This window comes from Aegilops tauschii, chromosome 7 (genome assembly GCF_002575655.3).
Source record: "Aegilops tauschii subsp. strangulata cultivar AL8/78 chromosome 7, Aet v6.0, whole genome shotgun sequence".
Classification (NCBI taxonomy): domain Eukaryota; kingdom Viridiplantae; phylum Streptophyta; class Magnoliopsida; order Poales; family Poaceae; genus Aegilops; species Aegilops tauschii.
Window position 1 is genome coordinate 94,347,948 of NC_053041.3, and position 27,694 is coordinate 94,375,641.

Below are 27,694 nucleotides of genomic sequence, written 5' to 3' on the forward strand. Positions count from 1 at the left end.
CTCGCCGTGGGCGGGGTGGACCACGACTCCATGGCTTCTACGACTAGGTTCTGCGGCGGTGGCGGTGCGAGACTGCATGAACGAGCTTCTATGGGCACGAGCGAAGGTGTGCGGCGATACGGACGAAAGTCCTGCACGACCAGAGGCCGGTGGCGATGGCGCCTGTGGGTGTCATTTTCCTCGTTGGAGGCGTCACCTGAGGTGTGTCGGCATCTTCCTCGTGCTCGGATGGTGGTTTATCTCCGGGCAAAATCCTAGGTCCGGTGTTGGATCGGCGTGATGGCGACGTGTTTGACGTCGTTCCTCTGTTGGGAGCATCACGTTTGGAGACACTTCCTGGAAGCTCTTTGTGGCGCTCCTCCGGTGCTCACCGCTGTTCAAGGTGAAGCTCCAGGCGCAATGTACGACATCATCGATGAGTCCAAGACGAAGCTCTACCTGGGATCGACCAAGTCCCGGCATCTACCCCCTGCTTCCTGGGTGGATGGTGCGTTGGCGAGGGAAGTTGTAGTGGGAGCTGCTGCTGTCTTCGGAGGTGATCGGCGTTGTTCGAGACGCGGTGGTGATGCTTAGCTTAGGACAGGTGCTTCGGTTGTGTAGTCATGTTGTTTGTGGTGGGTGTAGCTCCCTGCAGCTATTAGGGCCGCAGTTTTTTTCTTTCTCTTTTTGATCTTCGGATCTTCACCATGTTGTTCTTCCGCTGCTTTCTGCTAAATCTGAATCAAGCCAGCAATTTGCTGGATCTTTCAAAAAAACATGGGTGAAAAAATGCACGAATCTCAAAGTTTTGGACGGCCAAGACAGGCAGGGACGTCCGTCGACGTATGGTGGGAAACCTTTTTTCTTTTTTGGACGCTGACCATGAGACCGCTTATTCTTTTGCAAAAAGAGAAGTCCGCCGTTTGCCCATGCATGCAAGTAGCTGCGTGCGTGTTGACTTTTTGACCAGTCGACCTGCCGCTGGCCATAGACTTTTTGACAAGTCCGCCGTTTAAGATAAGAGAGCTCTACGTCGTCGTCCTCGTGTGCGCCTACCTGCTACCGTTGGCTGTTCTTCACAACACAATTAGCACAGAGGGACTTCCGGAGCAAGCACAAATTAATTCTCGAGCGAGCACGAGAGAGCAGCTCCTCCAAGATACGTGCGGCTTCTCCAAGAGATTTATCAGGTGAGTTCTATGCTGTAAGCTGTAATATGTTTTCAATATATATCATCTTCTCCACGCTCATGAGATCCATTCTGCTTTCTTGGCATGCTTTACTTGTGATCATGCAAGAAGCTCACTGGCCTAGCAAGGTGACATATATATGAACTGTAGTATGCGCATGGCCTCCATTTCTCCATGTTACCGAGTAATCTTGTCTTTGAAACCAACCGCCCTTTATCGAAAAATAATAAAGGACAGTGTCGTTTACTTGGTTGTAGATCTTCAGCCGAAGAATATGCACGTCTTGTTGCAGCTTAGCCTTCTTGGCCTCATACTGCTTGGGACACAGCATGCCTCTGGGGCCGCGGGTCCTAGCTCAAACTGCCGAAGGCGGTGCGGCGATGTCGAGATACCGTACCCATTTGGCATCGATCCCAATATCCCCAACTGCTCGCTCGCAGAAGTCTTCGACCTTAGCTGCGAGGTTAGAGATGGCGCCCTCAAGCCCAAGCCGTTCAAGGCCATCTTTGAGGTGCTGGACATCTCCCTGACCCACAGCACCGCCAGGGTGCTCAACTACATCGAGGCTTTCTGCTACAACAACTCCACCAGGAGCATGGAGCATCTCGGCTATCACGAGAGCCAGAACGGAGGGCCTTCCTCCGTCTACCGGCTCTCCGACGTCGAGAACAGGTTCACGGTCATCGGGTGCAACGCCCTGGGCATCATGTCCGACTTCGCCGGCACGGGGTACCAGGGGATGGGCGTGGCCACGTGCCGCAACCTGTCGGACCTGGTGGACGGGTCCTGCGCCGGCATGGGCTGCTCCCAGACCATGATACCCAAGAGGATGTACTACTACGACACCAACTTCTCCCGCTCCGTCAACACGAGCCGGATCTGGGAGTTCAACCGGTGCAGCTACGCGGTGCTCATGGAGGCCGCGGCGTTCAACTTCATCACCTCGTACGTCGGCAACACCACCTTCAACGACACGCACCATGGGCGGGTGCCCATGGTGGTTGATTGGGCTGTGAGGGACGCAAAGTCGTGTGACGACGCACGACGGAATACGACCTACGCATGCCTCAGCAGCAACAGCGTGTGCGTGGATTCCGTCAATGATTACGGCTATATGTGCAACTGCTCGCAGGGGTACAAAGGCAATGCTTATCTCCCCGGTGGATGCCAAGGTACGGTAATCTACTAATTACTCCATCCTTTTTTAATACTAAGATGGATGTCAAACTTTCTCTATCTTTGACAAGTTTACAACACCAAATCTGTATCACTAGATCTATCATGAATTATATTTTCATATTGTATTTGTTTAGTATTTAGTTGTTGCTAGTTTTCTATGAACTTGGTCAAAGATACAAAAGTTTGACTTTTGAAATAATAATAATAATACACATTATAAAGAAGAAACCGGTGGACTATCTTCGTACTGAATGTGTATACACACAAATGTCAATAGAATTGCACTCTGAATATATATAAAATTGTTCTTACTATGTCAAAATTCTAATATTTAGTTTTGCCATCTTACTGCAGATGTCGACGAATGTAGTAACAACAACCCATGTCCTTCGGGAGGCACTTGCCACAATACAATTGGAGGATACCGGTGTTCGTGTCGTGTAGGAAGAAAAATGGAAGACGATACATGCAACCCTGATATCGGCTTAATACTAGGTAACACAAAAAGGAATGAGATCATCTAGCTAAAAATATTATTTTTGTCCTATCCCTTGACCTTTAAGTCCATTGAGTTTTCCTTTTGTCTAATTTATGGTGCTAGTTATTTGATATTCTTAATTAAGACATCAGATGAGGATCAGTGTGTGGACTTGGACATGAGAAATAGACTAAAACCTTTATTATTTGTGTCCCATTCACTAACCGTAAATTTTTAAACTAATAATACATCTTTTGTTAGCGAAAGAACACCAACTAACTCTCTCTCTCTCTCTCTCTCACTCACTGAAATAGTTGTCTCATCCCATATCGTCATGCATGCAGGAGTTACACTAGGATTATTTGGGGCAATCATTATCGCCATGATCACTGTATTTTGGGGACAAATGATAATCCAGAAGAGAAAATTGGAAAAAGTTAAGAGGGAGTATTTCCGCCAACATGGAGGGTTGCTTTTGTTTGATAGGATGAAATCTGAGAAAGGTCTTGCTTTCACTATATTTTCAGAAGCTGAGCTTATACATGCCACCAACAACTTTGACAGTACCAGAATACTTGGAAAAGGAGGTCATGGAACAGTCTATAAAGGGATATTGAAGAACAACATTACAGTTGCAATTAAAAGATGTGCATTAGTTGATGAAAGGCAAAAGAAGGAATTTGGCCAAGAGTTGCTCATTCTATCCCAAATAAATCACAAGAACATTGTGAAACTCTTAGGTTGTTGCCTTGAGCTGGAAGTTCCAATTCTAGTATATGATTTTGTTCTAAATGGTACACTTTTTGAGTATATTCATGGAAAGAACCGATCATCACATATCTCCTTCAACAATCTCTTAAGGATTTCTCATGAAGCAGCCGAAGGACTCAGCTTCCTACACTCTTATGCATCTCCCCCTATTATTCATGGTGATGTAAAAACTTCCAACATTCTTCTTGATGACAACCACATGGCCAAGGTATCGGACTTTGGAGCCTCGGTACTAGCCCCATCTGATGAAGAGCAATTTCTCACAATACTTCAAGGTACGTGTGGATACCTTGATCCTGAATACCTGCAAACGTGTCAGTTGACAGCTAAAAGCGATGTGTATAGCTTTGGAGTTATCCTTTTGGAGATCCTCACAGGCCAATTGCCACTAAAGCTTGAAGGGCCTGACACACAAAAGATCTTATCATCGACTTTCCTATCTGCCATGAAGGAGAACAATCTTGATGCGGTGTTGGTCAAACACGTGAAAGAACAAGAGAGCATGGAGTTGCTGAAAGGACTTGCAGACCTAGCAAAGAAATGCCTAGATATGTGTGGTGACAGCAGGCCCTCGATGAAAGAGGTTGCGAATGAGCTCGGCAGATTGAGAAAGCTTCCAATGTATCCATGGGTACGAGTGGGCGTGGAGACGGATGGAGAGAGCCTTCTAGGTGGAGATTCCACCGGTGTTCAGGAAGTAGAATCTGACTATTCTATGGGAGAAAATGAGAACCAACACATAAATCCAGGAAGTTCATATTATGCTAGGTGACGAAAGCAATTAGATACTCCATTAAGCTACTAGCACTTGCGTGCATAGCTTCTTTCCATACGTTTTTCTCTCTGAATATTGTTACCATGTGTATTTGCCCCCTGACTAGCATTCTTGAACGTGTTTTATGTGTATTTGATCTGGTCACACATATTTGGTTGGATTGGATTTGAACAAAAGGGATAAACTTTTTGCTGACATGTGGAAACTGCTGACTGATTGCTGGTCATGTAAAGATTTTAACTTCCAGTACTAACTCGTCAGAAAATTTAAATGTTAGTCATGTAAGTTAAACCTTGAACACCTAGGGTAGTTTGCTTTCGTTGGAACTCTCATATTGTTGATTCGTTATTTCATGATAATGAAAACCAGCTCCTTCGTATGAGGCAAAAAAGAAAGACAAAGTGGCCCACCTTGTTGAGGATGCAAGCGGGGAACTCTGCCAATATTTTGTGGCCTAGTAATATTATTGTAAACGACAACACTTATTTTGGATCAGAGGGAGTATAAGTCTTAAAATTTTAAATATTAAAGTAGCAAGTTCTTCAATAAACAACAGCCATAGTTGTATCTGGGATAGACTAGGTACATACCGTACACATCATGTATTTTGGAAACAGATGGCTACATTATTTGCAGCGTTCAAATTCATTTCCATGCATGGTCGCCTGGGAAGCATGACTAGAATTAAACTTACTTGAAGATCGTAAATTTAAGAAGAATTAAACTTGATTGGAGATCATCAAGTTGATCAACCTATTCCAGACATCCAGTAAACCAGTGTAAAGCAAGTAAATGCTCTTAACAACCAATGGCAGTAATCAGCAGTATCGACTACCAAAAAAGCGAAGCACACACGGTAACAGATCCACGAAACGAAACAGAGAGCGTCTTCATTGTACATAGACAGAGTGACCCATGGCAGCTACTTTATCCGAAGCTGTTTTTTTCTTGGATTCAACGATTCAAATGTCGCTTATTACATTACAAACCAGAGCAGCAAAAATGCATGCAGTTGGATTTGAAAAGAAAAACATAAAAGCTCAATCACAATAGTGAGGGTGAGGACTGGCTCGCCGCATCAAGGACACATGCCGGTTACTCAGCTGCTGCCCCTGTGACCTGCCAGTAGAGTAATGTTGAGCATTCAGTAACTTGATAGCAAACTACAAAAGGCATACAAATATTTCTAAAACCCTACTACTGAAGCAAAGGGCGCAAACACTGAGTTCTTTTTAGCAGAAATCATGCTGCCTACGATATCAGATTTAGCTGAAGCAGTCATAGGTATTCATTGCCACAGCAAAAAATAATCCAAAATGATTTGCACATTTTAACAGTTACAGATGAAAGCTCTAACATTAACACAGCTAAAATTCCCTGCAGAAACCGAGGTATATATATTCCTATGCTCATAAAATTTGATCCTACGGAAAGGCTCATCATATATAGAAGACCAAATAGAGCTTCACATATAGTCAGACACATCTCAATGCACTCCAGTATTTTGGCACAAGGAAGATCATCTACTTGTTATCTTTTGGTTTGATTGCATATAGAAACAATCGTTTTAATATAACGAGCCAGTTGGTTTACCAACTGAACTTTCTCCACACTACATAGAAATGATGATAATTTAAGAAAATGGGACCAGAGTGAAGACAGGATAAGATAACAACATCATAGTAGCAAAAGAGCTAGAGTGACCACATAAACAGTAGAAGGTAGTGCTCTAAATCGTTGATGTGGTAAGAAATAACTCCAAAACAAGGGTGCTATTGTCATCAGTGGGTTAGGCAGTTTTGTCATAGGCTACAAGATACTAGGGACACTGAACCCTTTTTGCGTCACTACAACTTACAAAACAGAAATAGCCCTTAGCTTGCTTTCAAATAAAAAAACCACGTCGCGATGCCCCCACACAGTCCAGGGCCGCACCTAACGTCGCACCCATCTACAAGCGAAGGAAAAAAAACCTCCAAAAATTAACCAACGAAAATTAACCAGCGAAAAAAAACCCTAAACCAATCGCACGCACGACTCTCCTGCCCTCCACTCTCGATCCCCTCCCGTCGCCGCCGCCCTCGGCTCTCGATCCCCTCGAGTAAGCTGCGTCGCCGTCGCTCTCGATTCCCTCGAGATCGTTGCGCCGCCATCCCCTCAAGATCCCCAGATCTCACACCGCCACCGCCGGTGCCTCCTCCTCTGGCGACGCGGCGAACGAGAGCAGGGCCGCAGCAGGGGTGGCTGCCTCGTGCCCCCGATGTCCAGGAGTACGTCCAAGATCGTCATGTTTTCTTCCCCATCGAGTTCGCCTGTTGACTGGTTCGCGAAGGTTTCGGCAGATCCGTTTTCGCCCTGGATGTGAGTCGTGTACCGGCGACTCTGGCGGTCCGACCTCGTGCGCGTCGTCCTCACCATCAACCCCAAGTCTTTCCTCCAGTGGACCATTGAACTCCACAACCAATTTCTTCGACGCTGTCATGCAGGTTCGAGTCCACACAGTGAGGAGATTGATTCATGCGTGCTTGTTTCAGTCCAGATCTCTAAATAAATGTTCCGAACGAGGAAGCTATGGGAGATTGGCAGTGTCAAGCATGTGTTTCCTTACGTCTTCTTCTGTACTCCAGCTGGTACAACTTCCTGTACTTTCTCATATTTTTTTGGTTAATTGTGATATGTATTTATTTCAGCTCACACCTCAGTTCCAGTAACCATTAGACTGTTCTCTTATTGGATATTCCTCAGTTCCAGTAACCATTAGAGTCTGACTTCTGTTCTCTTATTGCATATTAGGGTTGTAGTTTTTGATACTACTCCTACAGGGCATACTTTAGGGTTGCTGCAGTTCCGATCAACACTTGAGAAGAAAAATGATGCGAGTAAAGAATAGCTTCAGTGGTCTATTGAATCAGGTGTTCCTTAATCTTGATAAATTCCAATCTATTGGGAAGCTATGATTGTTTTCATGTGTATGCCCACCGCCGTGTTGCTTTTATTCTGATTTTAACATATTATGCATCTGTTCATTCCAACATGACAATACACTGTATAATTTACGAAAGAAGATGGGCATGATAGTCTATTCTTGGTTCATTAGAACATGGCCTACCAATATGTTGAGGAATTAACGGCATCCTGAATAAAAGATGATTCCTTAATTGTTTGATTTGTTGAGTCTTACATATAAATAGATACTGTGATCCATGGAATTCTTCCATTGTTTGTATTGAAGTTAAATGACAATCTGCTCTTCATATATACTTTCAATATAGTAGAATATTCATTTGGGATAAATTGACTTGTTCTATTCGAAAGTGCTGCACCGGCACTAATAAACAAATCCAATCTCATGTCATCTATTTATTCTGACAATGGTGCCGTGTAGACTAGGAATTAGAAAAAAAACAAGTACTAGGATACATTGCAAACTATGGAACGAAAGAAACCTACTTGAAAAGGCCTCAGCAGTTCTACGCATGAGTCGGGTAATGCAGCATTATAGGATGATCCATTCATATGCATACAAAGGCTTCAATTTTGATTTCCATTCAGTTTCATCCGAATATTGATTTTTCTTTAGTTTAGATCAGCTACGATTTAGGTACTACAGTTGTATAGGATGATCCACTGCCATTCATACAGAGGTTCCAGTCTTGAATATGTTTCAGTTGAATTCAGTTTTTCGAGTCAGCCCATCTCAGCTCTATGTGACATTTATAAGATGACTCCATAAAATTCACAAAAGACGGTATTTTTTTCCCATCTCAGCCCCAACTGTTGCTTTCTTTGAGGTTTGGTCGTCTAAGTAGCTTTGCGGTGTTATGGCCGGTGCAGGCTGGAGGACCCTGACTCGGAGGAGACGACAGAGTTCATGGCGAGCGAGGCGGACTTGGCCGAGTCCATGCTTTCCTGGTTAGGGAGAGCCTCCAACACAAGGTCATGTGTTGCTTCTCTCCTCTATTTGGATTTTATTAATTGGTGTCTTTTTTACTGATTCCTTCGCTATTGCTGTGCGCTCCTAGGTTTAGTCCATGTCTCTCTAGATTACTTCTATTTCGTACGGATGGTCTTGAGTTTGCACAATTCCGGGATGTCAGCTCGCCGCACATGTGGTACTTATTGTTAATAGTTATAGAATTCCCTAGGTGTTCTTTGTTATTTTTGTGCACAGAAGTTGTTTGTGTCTTTGTCCGAGCCAATTTCAGTTACAAATCCCCGAGTTAAACTACATGTGGCTAACAACATTGCAGATGAAGCTCTCGTCTTTGACTATAAGTTTGACATGTGCTAAGAGTTTTTCGGTGGTTGATATCCTGCACCTCAAACACAGACACCCCGTGTCGCGTCTCCCTCGTGCTCCTCCAGATCCGAAACGGCTCCACAGGTTCCCCGCAAATCGCCGCAGCCCTTCTTACCACCAACGATCAAGACTCCGGCACCAGCCATCTACTACGTGCGCGCGAAGGCGAATCGAACGCCCCTCTCCCCGACCCCAGATCTACGACGAGAACAAGCGGCCGACAGATCCACGCATCTACCTACCCAAGGACGGATCGAAGGAGGGGGGCCGGAGGAAGAGCGGGGGGATACCTGGCGGCGGACGGGCCGGGCGGGCGGTGACTACTTCTTGTGCGCCTGGACGAACTTGGAGTTCTTGAGGTCCTCCTCGGTGAAGCCGGCGGTCATCTTGGTGATGAGGGCCCCCGTGACGGCGAAGCCGGCGAGGAAGGGCCAGGTGCGGCCCCACTCCCGGCGGAAGAACACCGGCCACGGGTCGAACGCCGAGAAGAACTTCATCTCCGGTGGGTAGCGCTCCGATCTGGTTCTCGGTGCTTTGCGGCGTGGACGGGGAGGAGACGAGGGGAAAAGAGGAGTGGCTGGCTGTGGGTTGGGTTGAGTGAGTCGCGGTTATACCTGGCCAAATGGGCCGGCCCGGCACGGCACGGCCCGGCCTGAGATAAACAAGATGTTAGGGACCTCCCCTGGCCCATACTCGTACCTGGGCTTTCCCCTTTGACAGCTCATGGGCCGGGCCTGTCTATGCACACCTCTCGGCTACAACCTACAAGTACTGGGAAGCAGGCAACGAGGACGGCATCCAGTGGATCACGGCGGACCGGCGGCTTTTCCCTTTTACCTTTCTTCCTCCTCGGTTCCTCTCAAGAGTGCTTCCTCCATTCGTGTAATCGATGATCTGTAATCTGCTACTACCACAGAGAGTGTAGATTGAACCCTGTATCCCATCTAGTCCCTTACACAAGAAATCAGAAATTCTGACCAAATAAATAGGCGAGCAGTGGCCTAACCTTACCTGCGAGAAGAATGGGCCTGCGGGGACGAAGATGATGATGAAGGCAGGCGGGGCGGTGGCCTACATCTGCGATCGAAGTGGCCGGAGCGGTGGTGGTTTTCCGCACGCCGACCTTGCCCCGATGTCACCAGCGCCACCGGTGGCGTCAGACCCGACAACTCCGGCGCCGTGCAGCCCCTTTCACCGCACAAGGAGTTGGTTCCCCCCGCCGTCCTCGCCGCCGCAAACAGCTGGTTCCCCGCCGCACTCGCGCTCAAGCTCTCCAATCGAGATACGACGGAGCACAACCAGCAGTGTCTCCTCCCCATGGCCCCAAGCCGCACTCTTTCGAGGACGGCGCAGCCCACCTCGCCTCCGGTGCTCCTCGGCCCTCGCCACCGCCGCTCCTCGCCCCTCGCCTCTGCCGCTCCTCGACCCTCGCCTCTGCCGCTCCACGCCTTCGAGCGAAATTCTCCTCATGCCTGCGGTCGCTGGAGGGAGTGCGCCGTAATTCCCTCCTGTCTCTGCCCCGAGACGGGACGCGCTGCCGTGTTGGCTAGGGCGAGGACCGCCGCCGCTACTCGCCCCTTTCCTCCGCCGCTCCACGCCTCTGACGCGGAGAGCTCTCTCGCGTGCGGCAACCAGAGGGAGTGCGCCGCGAAGGCCCGCAGCCTCCGGCCTCTGCTCCGAGACGGTAGGCGCCGTCGTGGTCGCCGGCGACCAAGCGACCATATCGACGTTATCTGCTCACTTGTCTACAGGTCAACGAAAGGGAGGTTGTGGGGAAAGGGATTAGGATGGACCGTTTGGGACGAGTTGCTGCTTTTCCGAACGAGAAAAGGGCATGACGTGGCTGACCCCGTCTGCTCTAAGATTCGTGCGAATAAATCAAAGGTAGAAAAGTCGTTCGGGCTGAGATCCTAGAACATGGCACGTTCGGCACTTATCAATACCCAAAAAAGAAGCATGCATGCCTTGGCTTCAATTGCTTGTCGCCACGCATGTACTAGCGCCTTCAATTCTCCTGCCTCCTGCGCATGTCACACCTCTCCTCTGGATGCAAACCAGCCTTCTCATCTCTCCGCATGCAAAAGTGCAAAACCGTAATTTGCTCCAGGCCTTCACGCGCTTTGTTCTCTCTGGAAGCAACAACCGAAAATTTGGAAAAAAAAGTGAGCGCTTTGAGGCCTGTGACCCTAAGCCGACTGCGCATGTCACACCTCTCCTCTGGATGCAAACCAGCCTTCTCATCTCTCCGCATGCAAAAGTGCAAAACCGTAATTTGCTCCAGGGCTTCAGGCGCTTTGTTCTCTCTGGAAGCAACAACCGAAAATTTGGAAAAAAAAAAAGTGAGCGCTTTGAGGCCTGTGACCCTAAGCCGGCTACGCATGTCATACCTCTCCTCTGGATGCAAACCAGCCTTCTCATCTCTCCGCATGCAAAAGTGCAAAACCGTAATTTGCTCCAGGGCTTCAGGCGCTTTGTTCTCTCTGGAAGCAACAACCGAAAATTTAGAAAAAAAGTGAGCGCTTTGAGGCCTGTGACCCTAAGCCGGCCCAGACTACGATTCGATACCACGATCTCACTCACACCAGACTGCAAACCGTGACGAGCTAGCCACTCCACCACATAACTGCTAGTGAAATATTAAGCCGCCCAACCCTATAATAACACAAGGATTGAAATTTTGGGAAAAACACATTTTTGAAACATTTCTTGAAAATTTCAAACAATTTGAAATGCCGCAAATATTTTTTCATACTCAAACCTTTTTTCCGAAAAAATGTGAGCAATTTTTGTATTCCGACCTTAAAAAAAATACGGACATTTTTGGCAAAACCTACTAGTTTTCTAAAACGTTAACAACTTTTAAAACTCTGGAACAAATTTTGTGAATTTTTAAATCATGAACAATTTTCTCATATTGTGTTTTTTATAAAATTCCTGAACTTTTTTTGTGACACGAATTTTTTTCTGAAATTGTGAACAAATTTTGGAAATGGGAGCATATTTTGAAATTCCTATACATTTTCTGAGACATGAACATTTTCCGAATGACATTCTGAACATATTTCGAGAAAAGAGAACATTTTTCAAATTCCTGTACATTTTCTGAAACATGAACATTTTATGAATGACGCTCTGAACATTTTTTGAAATTTCAAACCCAAAACATTTGTTTAAAAAAGGAAATGTCTTATAAAACACGGACACTTTTTAAATTTGTGAACAAATTTAAAAAAACTCAAACCTTTTTTAAAAAGGGGACATCTTTCGAGAATACTGAACAATTTTTTGAAACTTTGGGAAAAAAGAATACGTGAATACTTTTTCAAAAAGGAACATTTTTTAAATTCCTATTTTTTGGAAACCTTAAAAAAATTATGAATCTCTGGAAAAAATTTAAAAATGCAAACATTTTCTCAAAACAGGAACATCTTTTGAAATTCCAAAACTAAATTCGGACAGCGAATTTTTTTTTAAACCAAACTTTTTTTGAAACTTCGGAACAAAAAATTGAAAACATGAACATTTTTTCAAAATGCACATAATTATTAAAATGGAACTTTTTTTAAACTTCCCAACACAATCTAAGACATGAACATTTTTTGAAACTTGTGAACAATTTCTAGAAACGAAAACTTTTTTTTATTTTTCTGATTTTTTTAGAAAAATGAATATTCTTTGAAATTAGCGAACAAGTTTTGAAACAGAATTATTAACTGAAAACCCCAATTTTTTCTGAAGACGTTGTGAAATTTTTGAAAAAAAATAAAGAAAAGAAACTGAACAAAAAAGAAAAAAGAAAAGAAATAGAAAAGGAAAAGGAAAAAATGATTAGTAAAAAAACATAAGAAAGCGAAAAGCCAGTAAGAAACGGTTCCGAAACATTCTAGAATCTTCACAAAACCAGAAAAACTAGGCTAGAACATTCCAGAATGTTCCCAAAACCGGATGCCTGTACGCTTTAGCTTCTCAGGTGGGCCGGCCCAGTGCGAACGATCGACTACTTGATGCAGAATGCGGGCATAATTCTTTGTGCAATCGGGCGCACACCCCCCGTCCGCACTGGCCCGTATAGTTCTTTGTACAATCGGGCGCACACCCCCGTCCGCACTGGCCCGATATAGTTCTTTGTGCAATCGGGCGCACATCCCCCGTCCGCACTGGCCTGATATAGTTCTTTGTGCAATCAGGCGCACACCCACGTCCACACTGGCCCGTATAGTTCTTTGTGCAATCGGGCGCACACCCCCCGTCCGCACTGGCCCGATATAGTTCTTTGTGCAATCGGGCGCACTCCCCCCGGTCCGCACTGGGCTGGCCTGTCTTACTTTTTTTTCCTTCTCAAAATTCTTTTAAAAAAGGTGTGCATGAGAGGATTCGAACCCTTCACCCCACAGTCTCTTTGCAAGCGCAGTAACCACCGGGGACAACATCCTTTGGTGATTGAGAGCATCTTTTACAGTTCTTCAAATAAAGAACGTGAACCTATTTTCTTTTCTTTTTTCACCGGTTTTTCTTCTGTTTTTTCTTTCTCTATTTTTTAAACTTTTCTCGATTTTGCGAACATTTTTTTGTGAACCTTTTTCCGATTTCGCGAACAATGTTTTGTGAACCTTTTTCTGAATTCGTGAACTTTTTTCAACATCGATATACTTTATGCAAATCTGATGAACGTTTCTCAAATTTGATGAACTTTTTTTTGAACCTTTTTTGAATTCGTGAACTTTTTTAAAAATCGATAAACTTTTAGCAAATCCAATGAACATTTCTCAAATTTGATTAACTTTTTTTGAACCTTTTTTGAATTTTGAACTTTTTTCAAAATCGATGAACTTTTTGCACATCCATGAATTTTTTAAAAAAAATTGATGAACTATTTTCAACTTTTTCCGAAATTGATGAACTTTTCTAAAAATGGATGAAATTTTTCACAAATTTGATGAACTTTTAAAATAATGGTGAACTTTTTACAAATTCGTTCAACTTTTTCAAATTTGGTGAACTTTTTTTTCAAGTTCAATGAACTTTTTTCAAGTTCGATGAACGTTTTTGAATTTTGTTAAAAACAATCAAAATCCATAAACAATTTCGAATTGATGATTTTTATTTTTATTTTCTAATCATATTTTTCAAAAATCCAGTTGACCAGTCAACTGGCCACCCACGACTAGTTTTTTTGAGGGGCCGGTCCTGGACTGTACCGCTCGAGCGATCTAGCGACATTGGGGTAGTGAAGCAACCCGCTCGAGCGATTTGGGAGGGGGCGGTTGAAGCGATCGAGCAGGGGAACTGGTTCGCGCTCGCCTCGGATGGGCCGGCCCAGAACAGGGGCGCGTGAGCGCCGTTTCCTCCATGTGGCGCTGAAGGCACCACATAGGTGCTCCCAGAATGTGTCATAAAAGAAAAGGGAATATCCTATTTGACGCTATTGCGGCAAACTGTCGAGGGAAGGAACAGATGCGAGCGAGCAAGCGAAAGTTGAAGGTGACGGTCAGTCATGGGAGAGAGCCCCTAGTGCTCGTTCATGGGTTGGTGCAAGATATTTTGGGGGGCTATAATTACCTCTTGGTTGTTAATGCGAGGATTAAAATAGGTAGTCCATAGGAGAGTACACATGGAGGGGACAGTGGGTGTTCCTCAATGACTAAATGAGGAAGTGGAATGCTTGCAGAGTCTTGACAGACACAACTTAGTCGCGACATGACTCTCGAGTCCACACGGCTAGATTTGATTCCCCATGCATCAAAAGACCTCTTCTAAAACTAGACACACCACTACTGCAGGGTACTCCCGAAGGGAGTGCATATCAGTAGTAGTGCCTTCACGCAGTAGTAATGTTACACGAACTTTGTCCCCCTAACCTCGTGTCTCCCCTCTCGGTGACTCGAGGGAGCTAGGTCTTTGCCGCGGCCACGCCTCTATGCCTGAGCTCCCCTCCTAGCCGCCACCACTGGTTGCTGCTAGTCATCCCGCGGTGACAGGGGTCTCCCCAACGCCTTCCCTCTCCACTTGGCATTTCTCTCTGGCTCTCCTCTTCCCTCTTTCGAAGTGGCTTGCACGACGTGGGTATGGACATGGAGGTGTGTTGTGGTGGTCTAGTCGGCCATGGTGGCGCAGATTCTCACGTCGGTGACGTCGCAAAAGGAACGGGAGTGGTCTTACTGGCCAGTGAGGCGATGCTCCTTTATCAGCGACCCACGCAACAAGCGCAAGATCCACTCCCACCTCGGGATCCCTTTCTATGTTCCCGTCCAAGCTCTGAGGTCAGTGCATTCATCGTTCGATGGTGTGACGCCCGTCGATCCAAGGCAAGGTGGTAGGGGGCTCCTTTCGGCGATGGAGTTGGTTGGCATGGTCGTGTTTGACTTTCTGAGTGTTGGTGATGGCATGCCTCCTACAACGGGTAGCCTTCCTCTCAAATTGGTTCTGTTCACCGGTTGTAATGTTGGTTGTAATGCCCAGTTGTTTCTTTATATATAAAGCAGGGTGAAAGCCTTTCTCGATACTATCTTCAAAGATCCATGAATCTTTTGTTGAGTAGTTTCAGTTTGTGAAGCTTTGAAGTCTTCTCCACAAGGAAAATCTCCTCCACAAACCAAAGCCGGGTCATTTGAGTAGTCTACCAATCATTCATCTCTCTCACCATGTGCCTCTCTTCTAGTGGAATACAACACGATATGGGAGACTAGGACGAGCCCCCTCGCTTCGCGATGCCTTCTTCCTCCTATTCACCCTCCCGTTCCTCCCTCGTCTCCCGACTTGGACTACCAACTCACCACCTTCGCCCTTGATGATGCTGTTGTGCGCCTTTAAGGTCTCTGAACCTCAACACTTTGGTCCATCTGGCTCTCCACTTCTTGAGATGGATGTAGACCTGGTTCGAGGTGACCTATTAGCCACAGAATCAAACACCTGCTTGAAAACAGAGTTCATGTGGGCCTCCTTGAAGTCCTTGTCAGTCCTCACCCCATTGGATATGAGGCCATACATCTTGTTAAGCATGAAGTTGGACAAGAACGACTGTCATGTCGTCGAATTGCCCCTCCCTAACATCTATGCATTTCCAGCCTTGATGGTTCCCTTATGTGCAGCAACAACGACATTAGGCACCGCCATCACAATGTTGGATACCTCGCAGGCCCCTCGAAGACATCTGTATCCGGGGGCATGTGCTCGTCGATCGAAGGCTGGGAGTCCTCAACATAGGACGACGGGAATTGGTTCTCGGACAAGACAATGGCCTAACTAAAGTCTTGGGTGCCCATGTCCTACAAGCCTTAGCATCAGGACTAGTGGAACAATGTACACATAGACATTAAGAAAGACCACTACACGTTGACAATAAGCATAGTACACATGGATCATGAAGTTCAACACAACCCCCTATGATTGATCTACAAGATCAAAGCATATGGACTTTTTCATGGAGTTCAACACACTACCACCCCTACATATCGATCATACTTGCAAACTAGCATACTAAACATGATCCGATTCACAAGCTAGTATCACATCTACCATGGTATCATCGAAACCAACAAGGAAAACATCATCAAAGCCTACCGAAGGCCAATGGCTAGCCTGGTCCGGGTTAACCACCTCCTCCTTCCATCATGCGAAAGGCCTCCTGACAAGCGCACCGTTGATCTCCCCGTCAGCTAGAGCACGACTTTGTCACCGGCGTTGCTAGGGCTGTCGTCGAAGTGAGTTCCACCCACCGTTGGATTCGTCGTGCTAGGTTTTGGCCTCCGTTCTCAAGCTCCCTGGCCGCCACTCGATGCAGGAGCCGACCATCTGATTAAGTGGGTGGAACTGTTTCAGGCCTATCCATGGTCAAATAGTATGTCCGTTTTGGAGGACGGAGTTGAAGATGCCTAAAGACGAGTCAAAATTTGATGTCAACCCGCTGATTAGTAGGTTCAGTGATATGTAATTATTATCAACTAATGTACCACAAAAATGTATTAATAAGATGATACTACAAAAATCATCTATCAGAATTCTGTGTTGTATACACTTTTATAGACCAATTGTTAGTCAAACTTAAATTTTCGATCTCCTCTTACCTGTTCAATCTTCGAGAGAACTTTTCATAGCTAGACTTCACAGTGTGCACGATCTCAAGAAACTTTGACAGTCGTGTGTGAACTTTTTACTAGTTGGACTGCGAGCGATGCATAGTCCCAAGGGATATTTACAGTCCCCGCATAATTATGGCCAAAAGATTTGCTGCGAGCGATGCATAGTCCCCAGGGATATTTACAGTCCTTGCATAAGAGCATGGTTAATAGTGTAGCCAGCTGCTGGCTATAAGCCAGTGCCATGTCATCTACAGCCCATCTTATAGTTAACATGTATAATAATAGATTAAAAGAGTGTACTACTTTACTATTATGTGGCCTATCTTTCATTCTCACAAAATGCCTAAGAGCACGTGCTAGAGCTGGCTCTTCACGAAAAGCCCACTTACCTTCTCTCCTTTTTTATTTCCTCCAACTAAGCAGAGATATACTAATTTATTCCTTATAACCCGCTGACTCAGCTCTATTGTACTTGCTTTAATCGTGGCCAAAAGATTTGCTGCGAGCGTCAGATTTCTGCCGCGCGGAACACTTCCCCGACCAGGAGTGCAAAGCTGCCTCTTCGGTTCTTCCTGCGCCGCGCATGCACGTAGACCCCACGCCGGCCTTTTTTGTAGGTACCGTCACATCGGCCGCGCCCTCCAGCGGCAGGACTCGTTTGTATTAGTACATGCCCATCCGTATTCTGCCGTTTGCTTGCCATGCATCTCCGTCTAGCTCCGCGATCAATGTGAGCCGCTGCCCGTAATTAGCATGCACGCATGCCTTGGCTGGCTTGAATTACTTGTCGCCTCGCATGCACGCGCGCGTTCGGTCCACCTAGGCTTGCGGGCGCATCTCTTTCCTCGGCTCTACAAGCAAACCAGCGCCGTCTCCCCAGCATGCAAATCCGTAATAACTGGCTCTCCATTGTTAATGCAAACGGTGAAATCAATAACGGATGGACGGTAATTTTGAGAAAATCTGTAAACGCTGGGTGACGGGCGGAGGGAGTACCCACAAGAGGTGGTACCTATCTTCTTCTTTGAAAGTAGCCTACGCTCTGACCCGACCCGAGTAGCATGGGGCACATGAAAACCTGTGTGAATCAGCCCGTGGAGCAAGCTGGGTTGCGAATTGACTCCCCAGTGCGGCAGAAGATAAAACTGTTAGGAATTAATTATGTTTAATTAATGGGATAATTTCCTTTTGTAACAAATGTGCGGTTACTATGTGCTAACAGTCATGTCCCCCTCTCCCGCTTGTTGTAAGGAACACGTCGTTCCGGATGCATCCCCTCGGGGGATATAAATTGTAAGGACATCATCATCAGTAATAGAGAGATTGTTACTGTTCATTCGTTTTGTTCTCTACTCCCTCCGTTCGGTGAAAAATGTACATCTACAAATTTTAGGACAAATTATAGAGTTGAGTAAAAAAATGCATTGGAAATAAGCAAGCCACCATCTCTCTTTTTTAATTACTCAACCCCCAAATGAGCTAAGTGCATGTAGAATAAGAGACTATGTGTAGATTGCTATTGGTCTTGATTACCGTGTGATGAGAGAGAAGTATTTTTTCCTCACTTTAAAGTACATTGGGAAGATAGAAATATACTCTTTTATAGACAAATTTTGAAGCTAGATGTACACTCTTCACCGGAGGAGGGAGTATCACATTATCAGCACGAGTCTCTACGCTGAAGAGAGAGGCCGGAGGCGCCCGATGAGGCGCAACCGCGCAAGGCGAGACGGCGGCGATCTGACGCGGCTCTCCGTTTCGCGGCGACCGCGGATGCCAGGAAGCGCTCGCATCGGCGGCACGGCCTAGGCATGAAGGCGACAAGGCGTGACAGGAGCGGTGCGGTGTAGCACTCACCGGCGAAAGGCACAGCGTCCACTACGCGGCTGCCGGCTGAAATGCGGGAGGCGTCAGATCGGACATGCATATACCATCACAGGAAATCAATCAGGAGCAAGAATCACTTCGTTGAATCCAACACATGCAAATGAAGAAAGGACGAAGCGTACTCTTGGGATGCCGATCTCATCAAGAAGATGCTCTCCACTTTCAATCCTTGTATGAGAATTTTTACTGGACAGTTTTGCCAATGCTGAAGGAAAGTGGAGAGGTGATGTGAAGCAAGATAAGAATGGAGCTATAAGTGTGGTTGTATAACTCATTTCGCAAGGAAATATGATACTCCAAGCATTTGGTGGACCTGTACATGCAATCAAATGGCAAGGGAAAAAGGATCATGGGAACCGGTATGAAGCTGACTTTACTGGACATAATGATTTCTTTTTCCTAATGGTTGAAAGACGTTCCTCGGAACGTGGGGAACCAGGAGCATGCTCAACAAAAATAAAGTACATCACTTTTTAGTTACATATAATGTATGTATTATTTCTATATGAGTTCAGGCATATGTTGAAATTGGTTTCTTTCTCTTTAGAAAGGAAATAATCCAATTGAGAAGAAAATGTGTTAACTGGAAACTGGGTCTACTAACACGATATTTTGGGAGATTAAGTGTTTCCATTGCAAGCTCTTGATAAGAGTAATGGAAGTGTCATGCCAATTGTGGTCGTGATATGGTATTTGTTGGTACTGGTCAAGCCACAACTACACTCCCTATGGGTACTATATGATAATCATGGATCCATTCATGCATCAAGATTCTACCCGTACCTTGCTGGGTTATAAGGATATCTGCAATGGTTTCTATGTTGAAACTCGTATGATGAGTGAGGTTGAAAACCTACTCATGACTCAACAAAAAGGATTTGAATGAAATCCTAGAGTAAATGCTTCTCTATATTGTGGATTGTATTATACATACATTAAATTGGATACGCATTGGCGTATAAGATAATTTTCTAGAATCCTGAGAAGTTCAAGATATGGCATGATTGCCTTGGTCATCCCGGTATTGGTAGGATGAGAAAATTATTGATGGTTCAATTGGACACAATCTAACGGTGTGAATTTTCCAAATTCACTGAATTATGTATGCACGATGTGTGCAAACTGGGAAACTGATCGCAAGGCCATTTTATCTCATGAAAGAGGATGAGGCACTAGATTTCCTTGGATAGGCGATATATATGTGATTCAATTCAACCGTTATATGGAATATTTACATATTTCATAGTGCTTTTGGATGCATCAGTGAGATGGTCCAATGTGTGCCTTACTTCCATAAGGAACCATGCTTTTACAAAGCTTATTGCTCAAATCATTAATTTGAGAGCAAATCATCCTGAACACGAGACAAAATCCATCAGAATGGATAATGCTGCGAAATTTAGTTCGTGAGCATTTGATGATTACTGCCTAGACTGAGGCATAACTGTGGAGCATATTGGTACTTTGTGTACATACCCAGATTGGTTTTATGGAATCACTTGTTAAGACGATAAGTTGATAGCAAGATTCCTGCTATAGAATTGTAATCTCCCAACACCTAGTTGGGGACATTGCAGTTTTACATACTGCATATACAAATTCGACGAACTGCATATTATATGGTCTCCCCGTTGTAGTTAGTACGTGGAAATGAGTAAGTATTTCCCATCTGCGATAATTCGGTTGTGTTGGATACATACCGATTTCACCACCGCAGCGTACTTATATGTGACCTCGTAGAAAATGGGGATCTATGTGAGGTACAATTCTCTGTCAATCAAAAAGTACCTATGGTCCTAAGAAGGGGACTTGTTTATGGCCTGGTACGCCGATTGTATTTTGACGAGGACATTTTTCCGGCATTAGGGGGAGATAAGAACCACATTGAATGCCGAGAAATTGAATGAGATGTTAATAGACATCTAGTCCTTTGGTCCACGTATGAATGAATCTGAACTAGAGGTTCATAAGTTTATAAATTTGCAAAATATCGCAAATAATCCGCCAGCTGCATTTACTAAGTAGGTGTCACAAAGTAAAATGTTCCCATAGTGAATGTGACAGAGAGAGTGGATGTGACCCATAGGTTCACTCGGCCACCGATGAGGGGGAGGAATCTGGACACAAGAGGACAAGGCTTCATGGAAGCGTCCAAGGGGAATGAGGAATCCTCAAACAGTAAATGCAGGTCAACATCATGTTGATATTCAACCAAGGGTTGAAGGACACCTGAAGGATGTTGGACACATCCAGGACCCAGCATGAGTGTGCACACAAATATTGGTGCGGGGACATCGGAAGACCTTGACTCAATTGTTGTGGGAAATCACGAAGAGTCAAAAGGTAATGATAAAATATCCACTATCTATATGGATTTGGGAGAATCATATAACAAAGACTACATTATGTCGACATTTATTTCTCCTCGAGAATTGCAAAAGACCTTGAATTGGATCTACAACTTAAGTCCATGCATGGATGAGTGTCTTGGACGCTCTTATTGATCCAAGGGAAGGTAGCAATTGAGGAGGCGCTCGCTCTCAAGAAGAGGGGTATTGACCTGATCAGTAGTACCCACTCCTCTGAATGTGTTCCCTGGGGGATCATAATGTGTTTTTGTTCATGAGAGGAATGAAAACAATGAGATGGTGAGACATGAAGCGAGGCTTGTAGCACATGGGTTCATGCAGAGACCCTTCATCGTTTAAGATGAAACATGTTCTCCTGTTATGAGTGGATTAACGTTCCGATATTTCATATCACTGGCAGTGAATAATGAATTTGTATATCCAACTGATGGATGTTGTGACTGAATAATTGTATGGTCACTTGATTCAGATATCTCTATGATAATTCCGAAGGAATGAAAATTCTGAATTGAATTGCAACATGTGTTGTGTAAAGCTTTAGAAGTCATTATGACTTGAATTAGTCGACAATGATGTGGTAGAACCGACTAAGTGAGTTCCTTTATTAGAAGGTTGCTCAAACATTGATGATTGTTCATGTATGTTCATCAAGAAATCCAAAAAGGGATTTTGTACAATTTATGTGTATGTTCATGATCCGAGTATCATTAATTGGAGCTACACAAGAGATACATGATACAATCATATCATTTTAAGACAGAGTGTAAGATGCAAGATTTGGTTGAGACCAAACATTGCTTGAGTTTAGAACTTGAGCGTATTCCTTCGCGAATACTTGTTCATCAGTCCACATTTATCCAAAAAGATTGTTGAAAGTTCAACATGGATAAGCCATATCCATCAAAGAACTATGGTTTTGAGATCTCTGAATTACTAGAGATAAGGACCCACTAAGTCCTAACGACAGTGATGAAGAGATATTTGGACGTGAGTTTCCATATCACGATGCAATGAGAGCACTGGTGTATCTAGCAAACTGCACCAGGCCTGACATGTCATTAGCAGTGAATTTATTGGCTAGATACAATGCATCACTGATTAAAAGGCATTGGTTTGGTGTGAAGAATATTGTTGGATATCTTCTAGACACTAAAATATTGGTTTGTTTTATGAGAAAACTCAAGATATGACCATGGTTGGATATCGTGATGCTGGGCATATATCATATCCCCATAATCCCAGATCACAGACTTGTTTTGTCTTCTCGAATGGAGGTACGACCTTCTCTTGGAAGTCGAGAAGAAAAACTTTAGTTGCTGCATCCACTAATCATTCTGAATGTATGAAGCAACATCTGAACCTGTTTGGCTTCACAGAATGATGAACTTTGTTGAAAGTCCGGGCGGGTTTGATTGATAGGACTCACCCACCATTATCCATGAAGATAATGTTGTTTGTATTACATAGAGGCAGACAGGTTATAAAGAGCAATATTGCAAAGTATATTACTCTGAAAGTATTTTCTTCCACGTGAGTTGAAAAGTGGGAAGATAAATATTTTGGAAGCAAAGTCGTATGTGATCTTTGTGATATGTTCACAAAGTCTTTACCAAGTTCTCCATTCCAGAAATATGTTAATGGAATTGGTATGAGATGACTTTGTTATTTGCATGGTTCAGGGGGAGTGCACTCCTGAACGCTAACCTGTTCGAGATTTTTGGATCTTCTGTATTGCACTCTTTTCCTTTATGAGTTTTTTCTGAATGGTTTCTCATGAAAGGTTTTTAATGAGACAATAACAATACAAACATTGTAATATGTCGTTTTCTTCTTATTTTTCCACTGGATTTTTTAAAGGAGTTTTTGGTGGCATATTATGTATATCTCCTCATATTTTTCCCACAAGGTTTTAGGAGGAGCATTTTTCAAGATGATGATTCTATATAGTCAATGCGGAGATTAGGGGGAGTGTTAGGAATTAATTATGTTTAATTAATGGGATAATCTCCTTTTGTAACAAACGAGCGGTTAGTATGTGCTAACCGTCATGTCCCCCTCTCCCGCCTGTTGTAAGGAACACGTCGTTCCGGATGCATCCCCTCGGAGGATATAAATTGTAAGGACATCATCATCAGTAATAGAGAGATTGTTACTGTTCATTCGTTTTGTTCTCTATCAAAAACTACACACCTGCAGGTCTGCTGCCCGTAGTACTAGACTACTAGTGCCGGAGAGAGTAGAGTTCGGAGTGAATCTTTGGCTTCTGCAGTTCTCGCCTTTGACGATACAGTGAAGCATCCAGCAGTCAAGACATCAACTCAGTCTTTATACAAATTCATCCACGGGAAAAGAGCAATGCTACGTCTACAAACACTTATTTAAAGATTTTACGTATAAACTGATGTGGGAATTGTGATTGGTAACAGGGGATGGAAGACAATGAGTTTGAAAGGTTAAGTAAATCTTCGTAGATTTAGCATTATTGGGAGGAGAAACTACTTGGGAAGGTAAACCACAGTGTTCCAGTATTCCACGGACACAATTCAATGACTTAATTGCAGGCAGGCATAGGTGATGTTTGGTTCTCTAGTCCTAAGACTTTTTCTAGTCCCAACTAAAAGTCCCTAGTTCCTAAAAAGTCTCTCCCTGTTTGTTTTCAGAGACTAAAAAGTCCCTAGCCCCTTCTTAGAGGTTATTAAATGACCATGTTGCCCCTAGTATATAGAAAAATAACAATCAAACAACACCATGGGATGGCGGGCCAATGGGTGCATGGAGGGGCATTATTGGAAAAGTCCCAAAAAGTCCCAAAAAGACTCTCTTTGAGAGTATTCTTCGTTTAGTCCCAAATGCCTAGTTTAGTCCCAAAAAGTCCCCCCGTTTGGTAAAAAAAGTCTCTAAGAGAGACTTTTTCTAGTCCGCACAAAAAAAAATCCCTGGAAACAAACACCCCCATAGTCGAGTGACAGGAGCTGGAGCTGCGTCCGTAGTCTTCAAGTAGTAGGAGTGCAACAGGAGACGGGAGACACCAGGACGGACAGAGAGTGAACCTTCGTGCGCCATGTCTTCTTCTTCCTCCTCCTCATATTCTTCCTCCGACTACTCCTCTTCCTCTTCGTCCTCGTCATCGTCCTCTGACCAGGACTACAACCTCGAGGATGACGCCGCCGGCGTCGACCTCGAGTTGACGGCGGAGGAATTCGTCTCGGTGTTGCGTACGCACGACCAGGTCGACGCGGTGCGCAAGAAGTACGACATCCCGAAGAACCTGTACACCGCCTGCCCCGCCGGCGACCTGCGCGCGAGCTCGTCCCCACCGCATGGCGCCGTCTGCGTGTACGCGCACGCGCTGGAGGCCGGGATGCGCCTCCCGCTGCACCCCTTCTTCGTCGACGTGCTCAACCACTTCAACCTCGCGCCGACGCAGCTCGCACCCAACGCTTGGCGCATCATAGTGGGCTTCCTTGTGCTCTGCCACTCCGCCCGCGTGCCGCCGTCCCTCGCGGTGTTCCGGCGTTTCTTCCTGCTCCACCACAAACACAAGATAGCCTGGTACTTCTTCAAGACCAGGCGCGGCTCCCGCTTGCGCATCACGGGGTTGCCGGATTCCATCAAGGGTTGGAAGAGCGGGTTCTTCTTCCTCCATTCGACGACCCCATGGCCTTGTCCGGTGGAGTGGGGCAAGCCGTCCAAGAGCTCTCTAGCGGACCCTGTGCTCTCCGCCGAAGATAGGGAAACGGAGGCGAAGTTGCTGAGCGCTTACGGAGCCTCCCCCGTTGATCTTAGAAAGTATCTTTGCCGCAGCAATCTCGCCGCCGCCATGATATCTCCCTCGTCGGCACCGTCAACACCCCTGCCTCCGGCACAGCAGTCGTCATCACCGGAGGCCCCGGCACCACAACCTTCATCACTGCTGTTCCCGGCACTGCAGCCGTCGTCACCACAGCCCCCGGCGCCGTCATCACCGGAGCACCCGGCACCACAGCCTTCATCGCTGCTGTCCCCGGCACCGCAGCCGTCGTCGCCACAGGCCCCGGCGCCGTCATCACCGGAGCACCCGGCACCACAGCCTTCATCGCTGCTGTCCCCGGCACCGCAGCCGCGAACTTCTTATACTCGTACTGCTACCAAAGGGATGGATCCTGCAGTCTACGTCATGATGAAATCCATGCTGGCGGCGAAGGCTACCGTGGCGCAAGCATCAGCATCGGCGAACAAGGTGAAATCCGAGCCGGACAACTACACGACCGGGTCTTCGCCGTTGTGTGGGAAGAAGAGGAATCTGGACGAAGCATACGGCGACGACGGCCCGCTTTCCTATGTGCTGCCAAACACTCCGCCGGCCTCCGGAGCTTCCTCCCTGCCTGGGGGGTTCTCCCGGAGCCGGAAGATACGGCATATTCCCAAAGGACAGGACGGCGACAGCACGGACTGGGAGGCCGCACGGGAGAGGTTGCAGGGCGTCGTCCAGCCGCAGCAGGAGCGCTTGTTCGCGGCGAACGAGCCCTCCGACATCGTCAAGTCCACCTACGTCTCTATTCTTCAGGTACGCACGGTAGCAAATTCATCGTACGCACGCTTCAAGTCCACCTACGTCTCTATGCTTGTCCGGTGTCCGGTCGATCACATTTGGTTTTGTGTGTGCGCGGCAACGACGCATGCGTGCAGGCAGCGAAGTACGCATCCTTCTCCTTGGCCTACGCGTTGGAGCTGGACTCGGAGGTCGCCGCACTGCGGACGCAGCTGCAGAAGTCAGAGGCCAAGCTCGCCGCGGCGGAGGCGGAGGTGGAGACGCTGAAGGCCGAGCTCACCGTGCGGCGGCGCGCGCAGGACGCGCTGGATGGCTACGAGCACTGGCGGGGAACGAACGCGGGGCGGAGGACGTGAAGCGCGTCGCGCTCTCTGGGTCGAGGGAGGCCGCTTGACTACGTGATCGATTGATCTTTTGGAGTTCTCGTGTTATTTTGCATGTTCTTAGGTTATGCCTGCAGGATTTGTTTGCTAGTATTTGCAAATCACAAGTGGATAATTTGTCGCCGCAGTGTTTTCACGATTCCACTTTATTCGGCAAACGGAGGCGCTAAAACTCAGTCGACTTATTTTTAACAAAGTCTCAGTCGAGTCTTCCATCCTCAGGTTTTGTGCTAAGATTCCCACTGGAACTTTTGTCTTTTGTATGTATCTATTCAAGTACAGGTCGCTGGCACCCGTATTGCCGTTTCTACCCGGGCCTTGTTCTTTCTTTCTTTTTCTTCTCTCTGGGCCTTAGGTACGTGTTGGTCTTCTCTCAAAAAAAAAACGTGTTGGTCTCTGCTTCTTCTTTTTTTCTTGTCTAGTGAATCTCACTTTTTAAACCTGTGTTCGGCTTGTGGGATTTTTTTCTTTTTTTGTTTCTTGCCATTTCTGTTCCAGATGGCATGAGCTGTTTTTTTATTGCTAAAAAAGTTGAATTTTATTTTCACATTTGTTGTTGTTTCTTTTCTATTTTTTTGTTTGCCTTTTATCTTTTAAAACTTTTTTCCATTTCTAACAGTGTGATTCTTGCTAGCTTTCTTTTTTCGGGATTTGCTAATTCTCAATCGAATGAGGATTGGTCAAGTCTTGGTCGTTCGGTAGTCATAAGATCTTGACGCAAAGATTCGTGCAGTGTATCATTTTTCCTGTTTGTTGACGATGACGGGCGGACGTGCCGTACACAATGGATGATAGCCTTTTTTTTTCCTGTGGGCGAGTGATCAATACGCCAGGCCTGGCCTATGCTCTTTTGTCCTTCTTTTCTATTGCGGCCCTGTAGTTGCGAGGGATGCACACAGGCCTTTTGCTCTTATATGAGCGGTCAGTTTTTACTGAAGCATTTGAAATTGGTATTGTTTTTTGTATTCTTTTTAATTTTTCTTGTCTTACATTTCTATTTCTATTTTAATGCTTTTTTCCTGGTTTTTAGTTTCTGCCGTTTGTTTTGTTTTCCCTCTCTTTTTAGGAAATCAATAATATATTTTTACTTTTATTTATTATGCATTACCCTTTTGTTTCAATAATAATGCATTTTCATTTTTGTCTGTCTGTCTGCTGCATCATTTTATTCTTCCTATTTTTATTTCTTTTAAAGTTATAATTGTAATTGTTCTTGTTGACTAAAGCATTGCTAACCAAGTTTTAAGTGTGGAAGAAGTGTGGAAGTAGTGGATCATGGTACTCCTCCACCTTTTTCCTCTCTTCCTCCGGACGTGGTTTGTCTCAGAGCCAAAGGATCAAGGCGGGGTGGGGGGGGGGGGGGAGAATGTGATATCTACCCCGCGTGACTGCAACCTAGTGCCTAGTGGTGTTTTTGTCAAGGGGGAAGTTGCATGTCTATCACTAGGTGCGAAACTGCGAATATCCGCTTCGACTATAATTTCTGTTGTTTTGTTCGGTGATTGGGAGTGGGGATTTGCACGTCTGCCACTAGGTGTGCAACTGCAAGTGTCGTCACCAACTGCAACTGCATGTCTTAGTATTTTGTGTGTGTGGAGGGGGGCTTGCATGTCTGCCACTAGGCACAAACTGCAAATGTCGCCGTCGAATGCAACTGCATGTCTTCAAGGCGACTTCAACTTAGTGGTTTTTGCGGGGAGGGGTAGTTGCATGTCTTCCAATAGCCATGCAACTGCATGTGTCACCTCCGACTGGAACTGGGCTTTGTTTTGTC

At 45.5% G+C, this 27,694-nt stretch overlaps 3 protein-coding genes, 1 long non-coding RNA gene and 1 pseudogene across 7 annotated transcripts; 4 read left to right on the forward strand and 1 right to left on the reverse strand.

The window, feature by feature from the left end:
- Window positions 1–279: 279 nt before the first annotated feature.
- Window positions 280–5,410, forward strand: LOC109783709 (wall-associated receptor kinase 3). Of its 2 annotated transcripts, none has more exons than XM_073502768.1 (4): window positions 280–535; window positions 1,427–2,341; window positions 2,703–2,843; window positions 3,171–5,410. In XM_073502768.1, the coding sequence occupies exons 1-4, from the start codon at window positions 280–282 to the stop codon at window positions 4,367–4,369; spliced, it is 2,511 nt and encodes an 836-aa protein (XP_073358869.1). In that variant the 3' UTR covers window positions 4,370–5,410. The 2 variants fall into 2 exon arrangements, with proteins under 2 accessions (XP_073358869.1, XP_040250121.1); XM_040394187.3 differs by lacking the exon at window positions 280–535 and adding an exon at window positions 575–1,169.
- On the reverse strand, window positions 5,243–9,271 carry LOC109783706 (ATP synthase small subunit 6-A, mitochondrial). Its single transcript, XM_020342303.4, has 2 exons — window positions 8,963–9,271; window positions 5,243–5,491 (listed from the first exon to the last, which is right to left on the reverse strand). The coding sequence occupies exon 1, from the start codon at window positions 9,167–9,169 to the stop codon at window positions 8,993–8,995; it is 177 nt and encodes a 58-aa protein (XP_020197892.1). The 5' UTR covers window positions 9,170–9,271; the 3' UTR covers window positions 5,243–5,491; window positions 8,963–8,992.
- Window positions 5,498–9,051, forward strand: LOC109783708 (uncharacterized). 3 transcript variants are annotated; one of them, XR_006667373.2, is made up of 4 exons: window positions 5,498–6,642; window positions 6,715–7,002; window positions 7,166–8,120; window positions 8,207–9,051. It is a non-coding gene; the product is annotated as an uncharacterized lncRNA (long non-coding RNA). The 3 variants fall into 3 exon arrangements; XR_012188337.1 differs by having other exon boundaries at window positions 6,705–7,002; window positions 7,166–9,051; XR_012188336.1 differs by having other exon boundaries at window positions 7,166–9,051.
- Window positions 9,272–14,774: 5,503 nt separating the features above from the next.
- On the forward strand, window positions 14,775–24,761 carry LOC141020583 (uncharacterized; annotated as a pseudogene).
- A 65-nt stretch (window positions 24,762–24,826) lies between these two features.
- On the forward strand, window positions 24,827–25,893 carry LOC109783711 (uncharacterized). Its single transcript, XM_073503746.1, has 2 exons — window positions 24,827–25,552; window positions 25,675–25,893. The coding sequence occupies exons 1-2, from the start codon at window positions 24,827–24,829 to the stop codon at window positions 25,891–25,893; spliced, it is 945 nt and encodes a 314-aa protein (XP_073359847.1).
- The last annotated feature ends 1,801 nt before the right edge of the window (window positions 25,894–27,694 follow it).